Below are 6,287 nucleotides of genomic sequence, written 5' to 3'. Positions count from 1 at the left end.
GCGTACTAACCCTCGCAGTTCCCCGCTGTGCCCCCTTTGTATTACTTGTAGGTCAAAAAGATTGGTTTCCCAGTGATGTTAAACTCTCGAGTGCTGAACAAGAATCCATGAATATGGCCCATTCCTTGGCTGGTTGCTTTGGAATATAATGCAAAACAGCGCGCAGTCCAGCCAACTCAGAAGCTGTTGTAGATGTCGTAGATGTCTTGTAGCGAAGTGGGGAATAGATGGTAGTGCGATGTGTAGGGATCCAGATCTCTATCACCGACGATGTAGCCGTCAGTCGACCATCAGCGTACACGTGAGCGTAGGCTCTGTAGTTGTTTCCAAGGCCAGAACTGTAGAGTTAAGACTGGTGTGTGTACCTTCCGCTTGAAACCAGGTGGCAACCTCATTCGATGGCGCATCCAGAGAGGGCGAGGAGAATAGGTTGGAGCCTGATATTTTGGAGGACGATCCTGCTGCACACGGAGACATAGATGGCAGCTACTAGATGCCTAGGCTGCCTCGTCACGACACGCCGTGGCGTGCGAAGTAGTTTTCTTGCTGCTAAGCCCCTAAAAAAAGCAAAGTTTGAATTTATTCATGTAAAATCACCAAGAACCATGACCGTTGATAATATGCCTGCCTAAAATGTGCTTAATGAACAAATCAAGCATGCCTGTAGGCGTTAATATAATTCAAGATTGCAAACCTTACGCATTGGAAATGGTTTGGAGCTTCCTATAAACGATTGTTTTTGAGCTGAAATCTATGTTCTGTATAATCGGGACAGGGGGAACTTGTGGATCCAGGGCTTTCTCTTAAAATCATTTCACTTCTTTCTGTAAAAAAGTGACGCTAGTATAGGAGAAGCTGTGTCAGCCCTACTGCATGGCCACAATTATGTAAGGATTGGCATGGCGCTAAGCCCTATAGGCTTAACGCCATGCCAATCAAACCCTTGCGGGGGTCTTTCAAAACTGATTGGAGGTGCAGCAGCTAACGCGTTGCCTGCATGTATCAGAGAAGAGAATTCCGTCTAGACTTCTTCACTGAATAGATGCAAAGTTTATTCCTAAGCTTCTAGTTCAAGCGATACTCCTCATACACTTGATATCAGTGGCGTATGCAAAGAGGGGGGGGGGGGGGGGCTAGGGGGACATGACCACTAGGAAAGTTTCTTTCAAGGGGGGAGGGAGACATGGGGTGCTTGCTGTGCCTATTAGACTGGCTCTAGGGGCCTATAGAAAACTGTGCAAGGGCCCCTACAAAAGTACAAAGGCTAGCAAAAGTACATGGGCTGGTCGTCCTTTGAGGCAAGGAAGGCACAGAGCAAAATCAAATTTGAGTAGACTTCGAGATATGGAGGGCAAAAATGGGCCGCAAGAGTGCCTAAGTATATATGAGTGTGTAGGGATATAAGTATATATACAGTACCAGTGCTGTATAAGTATGTATACAGTACCAGTATATATACAGTACTGGAGACTGAGTACCAGCCAGGATAAAAGAGTACGGAAAATCGGTAGGTGAAAGTGAGGTTACGCAACAGTTAAAGAACAGGTAAAGGCACTGGAGACGACGAATTTGCGAAACAGAACGAAAAAAAACCCTGGGGACCTACAGGACACACACACACACACACACACACACACACACACACACACACACACACACACACACACACACACACACACACACACACACACACACACACACACACACACACATACACACACACACACACACACGCACGCACGCACGCACGCACGCACGCACACGCACGCACGCACGCACGCACGCACACGCACGCACGCACCCGCACGCACGCACGCACCCGCACGCACGCACGCACACGCACGCACGCACGCACGCACGCACGCACACACACACGCACGCACGCACGCACGCACACAGAGCGAGAGAGAGAGAGAGATCTACTAGAAATCAAGAAGGAAGGTTTCTATGGCAACACGCCAGGCAGTGGGTTGCTCTTTGAAGCACGGACACGGTACCTAGGAACACGGATATACGTGGGTAAATATAGGCAACAAGATGAAACCTGTGTATGCTGCGGCAGGGATCGGGAAACCATACTGCCTATTCTCATAATATTCACGGAGATAAGACCGCGCCGGGGGGCGATGGGGAAACGACGTTGACAGAGGCTTTGGGATTTGGGGTGAGGGGGAGCCTGAATTTCAGTGACATGGAGGTAGCGAAGAGGCGGCTGAAGTGCAGGTGGAAGAAAAGTAGGGAAGAGGTTAGAGCGCTGGAGAAAAATCAACCAGATGTCAATTTAGAACAGCAAGAGCTCAGTGGAGGGAGAAAAAAATGTGCATGGGGAGGAAAACCTGCAAGTGTGGAATGAAAAGTCGATAAAATTTCTTGAGGGTAGAACCAACAAATATTTTGAATAAAACAGGCAATTAGGTGGTTGACAACTGACACCCCGATATATATATATATAATATAGGGGGAACATCTAATCATCACCATCACCACCCCCACTACCACCACCACAACCATCATCACCATCATCATCATCAACAACAACAACAAGAACACGAACACTTTTAATATTATTAGCTGAGCAGTGCTGTTTGTAGGTAACAGTATATGCCCTTATCCATCCACATATTCTCGTTTCGCCACGTACCTTCCTTGCTCATTCCATTACACACTAGTGCATATTCTTCAACTTCTTGTTTGTATACGATTTCATGCTTACTTCACGATCTTTTATTTGTTTGGGTTCTCACTTACCTAGTATATTATTTGTGTAACTATTCCGTACATCGTGTGTCATATCATTGTTATTACCTTTCTGTGTGCTTTGTAGCGTATTTTTAGTGATCCGTTTTGTGTGTGTCATGTCATTGTATGTTTTATTTCCTATTTTCGTTAGTGTACCAGCACTAAGACATCACCGTCGTTCCTGGGCACTGAAAATAAATTGATTGATTATTACCATCATCATCATCATCGTCACCTAACGGTTACTGATACTTATTTCTATGTCGCAAAGGATGGAACTTACGTGAATTCTACATCTGCTGTTAGCTTAACGATAAGCCCGTTCGCAATGCGCTTGAAGGTTGAAGAGAAATGAACGTTCATTCAGTTCTAGAAAAAAAAAAAGCAACTGGATGGCCACTACCGCTTTACGAATGGCCCGCTGATTCTTGCTGTTCCGGGCTTGTCAGCGAGCCTTCCCACTGCTCGGGAGTAGGTGAGAGAGACCCGGTATGCGCGGCAGAAAAGCGAAGGGTGAGGGGGGGGGGAGGCTTGGGTGCTGCGTTCAGGGGTGTTGTAGGTGAAACTGCTGAAGGCAGATGTGGGACAGGATGGTACCGATGTAGTATGTGGTAGTTAGATACTTCACCAGAAGAAAAAAGCATTCTAACATAATCGAGGCTTAATTAGGGTGCACCCACTGCATTCGAAAGTTCTTTAATGATCGAAATTGCTTTCTGGTTTACTTTTGTTTTCTTTTTGTTTTGCCTGGTTACTTTTTTGCCGTTTTCGTGTTCTCCCTCTCCTCTTTTATTTCTTGAGGCGTCCGGCCACCTCTGAAGTGGCACGCCACTTCTATGCCTTATTTAGGAATATGCACGAAAAGGTGTGCCTCATGTTTGAAAAATAAAAAAAGAAGAAGGAACCTTACCTACGTGGTCAGATGAATATCTGGCGTCAAACGACCCTTTGCGCCAGCCGAAATCAAAGACCAACGGTTTCATGGTGGTCGACGGAAACAGAAACATCCTCTCCGCCCGGAAATTCCGGGATTCCGTCTCTGTCTCAGGAGCCGAAGAAGCGGCTGTCGCCCTGGCATCGCTCAATCTCCGACAGATTCCCCCATCGCCTGCATTGTCTTTGACTCAGAAGACGCGCACAAGAACTTCTCTGGCCTCGTCTCGAAGAAGGCTACAAAAATTTTGCTCAGCTTTGGCCAAAGCATCACAGAACGAGCCCGAATTTCCATGTGATATGAACCCAGGACCACTCGGGGAATGGAAGCAACTAGCTGTGCGAAAAACGTGTGTGGAGATTTTGGCGCATGTTAAAGATCATGTTATCGAAATTAATCCGTAGCCTTCCATTACGGCGGAACCTCATAGTCAGCAATTCATCGTGCGTGTAAACCAAAAATGTGGTTTGGTTTGCCTACTGTACACTGCAAAAAGAACTATTGTTTTTATGGCACACAGAAAAACGAAATACTTACAGCTGCTAGCAATGAGCGAAGCATATAATTCAACACCTTATTACAGACAATCTAAGCCCACATTCTGAAATTTTACTGTGTTGAAATTATTACTGCTTTAGAAAGGCACAGGCTGGAGAACAAACAGAAAAATTCATGGGATAGAAGAAAAAATAATACCTGCAATGTAGTTAGCCTCCTTTTTTCCTACGTATAAACATTAAAATAACTGTTAATCCATATCAATCACATTAGCTCGGAAAACTGAGAAAGTAGATATTTTGAAAGTAGGTCAAATGCTTTAAGTGCAGTAGCAAGTCGTCTTTACATAAGAATTCTGGTCGGATCTGATCAGGAAAACAGGAACGAGATTTGCCTTGCGGGCCGCATTGCTTGTCCGACCAGGTGGGTATCGCCCATCAGGGGTGGTATTTCGGGGTCGCTATCTGACGTCGTTTCCAGTCGTCGAATGCTCGCCTAACATGAGAGATACCCGAGACACACGTCCGGCGAATTTCCAGGTAGAGCAGAGTTCACCTGTTTCCTTCGCCTCCCCAGGAAGTTGGTTTAGTGCACTATTGTTTTTCCTGCGTTGCTTTGTAGCCACACTTTGCTTTACGTGCCAGCGAAATTTGTTATCCAGGACACCTGAAACGAGAACCGTAGCGTGCGCGGCGTATCATCTACGACTAAAGGACGTGAACGTAGACAAAGTAAACCAAGGCTTTAGGTGTTCCGTTCTCCAACAAGATACGGCAGTTTGGGTAAGCACAGCGAATCGCCTTTTTAGTTTGCGAGGTTAAAACTCGTTCTGGTCGGTCAAGGCTCGGCAGCTGAAGTATATAAAGGGGTGCGCCAAACTGGAACCTTATTCTTCCTTCACTAGTGGAGCACATAGACCAACGATGAACTCCCTGGTAAGCCCGAAAAAATCGCAGATAGATTACGTTACAGTCTTTTTTCCGAGAATGAGATCATTTCAAGCGGTAAGTTTACATTAGCAGGGCAACAATACTGCTTAATTCTGATTGAGGCAAGCAAAGAATTGTAGAAGATCATATTCTACTTATGCACTTTGTTAACCCTCTAAGGCCACAGAAGCGATTTTGGGGCCACAAGAATATAAAATGGGTGATTGCGCTTTTGCTCTCTTGCAGGCATTCTTGGCGCTTCTTGCTAGCCTGATTAATGCAGCATTCGCTGGAGTTGTAGCCGGCGGTGGCGTGGGTTCCGGTGGAGTAGGTGGTCTCGGTGGTCTCGGTGGTCTCGGTGGTCTCGGTGGTCTGGGCAATGGTGGTCTTGGGAGCGGCGGTCTTGGGTACGGCGGGCTTGGATACGGCGGTCCTGGATACGGCGGCGTGGGCTACGTGGCTGGTGGCCCTGGTGGCGTCGGGGGCGTCGGTGGCGTCGGCGTGGGAAGCAGCGTCGCTCTGCTGCGCGGCGGTCCTCCATTTGCGAGCGTGGTGGCTGGACCAGCATTCCTGGTGAGAAGCTACCACAACGTCAACAAGATTCACGGCGGCGGAGCCATCCTCGCCCACAGTGGGCTGGGTAGCGGATATAACGCTCTTGGCCTCAACGGAGGTGCTGGCTACGGCGGCCTCGGCTACGGCGGACCCGGCTACGGAGGCGCGTATTACAAGGGATAAGGCCAATAGGTGAAGCAGACGTCTGCAATGTGCGATGAAATGTGCTTGCCTGCTGCGAGTGTGTAAGGTCACCAAAAAGAAACGGGTGATCAAGAAATCTGCACTCTGCAGAACCCATTTCAGGATGTGAGAAATAAAACATTAGTCATCAATGAAACGACTTTTGTGGTTCATTTCCAGAAATAGAAACCGCTGTCGGACGTGTTTTTTTTGTTACGGCGAAAGCCTTAGATCTCATGGTTCCAAGGTAACGTTGTAAGGTGTCGAAAATCGTACAACAAACATTGAAGTATTTGTACAAAAATCGGAACACGCGCCGGTAAAGGGAAACAGCAGCGCCGGAGGGGGCTCTGAGAAAGGGCGAGGGACCATAGGGCGTTCTGGACCCGCCTTGTATACGTTCTCGACCTGCCTTGTACACGCCATGCTCGGAGCTTCATTCCGCATGG

At 47.5% G+C, this 6,287-nt stretch overlaps 1 protein-coding gene across 1 annotated transcript; it reads left to right on the top strand.

The window, feature by feature from the left end:
• The first annotated feature begins 5,094 nt into the window (after positions 1 to 5,094).
• Positions 5,095 to 5,891, top strand: LOC144159430 (uncharacterized). Its single transcript, XM_077690915.1, has 2 exons — positions 5,095 to 5,106; positions 5,347 to 5,891. The coding sequence occupies exons 1-2, from the start codon at positions 5,095 to 5,097 to the stop codon at positions 5,836 to 5,838; spliced, it is 504 nt and encodes a 167-aa protein (XP_077547041.1). The 3' UTR covers positions 5,839 to 5,891.
• Positions 5,892 to 6,287: the final 396 nt, after the last annotated feature.

The sequence above is a fragment of the Haemaphysalis longicornis genome, unplaced genomic scaffold (genome assembly GCF_048455015.1).
Source record: "Haemaphysalis longicornis isolate Haplotype H1 unplaced genomic scaffold, Haemaphysalis longicornis Haplotype H1 scaffold_1, whole genome shotgun sequence".
Taxonomy (NCBI): Eukaryota; Metazoa; Arthropoda; class Arachnida; order Ixodida; family Ixodidae; genus Haemaphysalis; species Haemaphysalis longicornis.
This window is presented reverse-complemented; position numbering and strand designations above follow the sequence as displayed.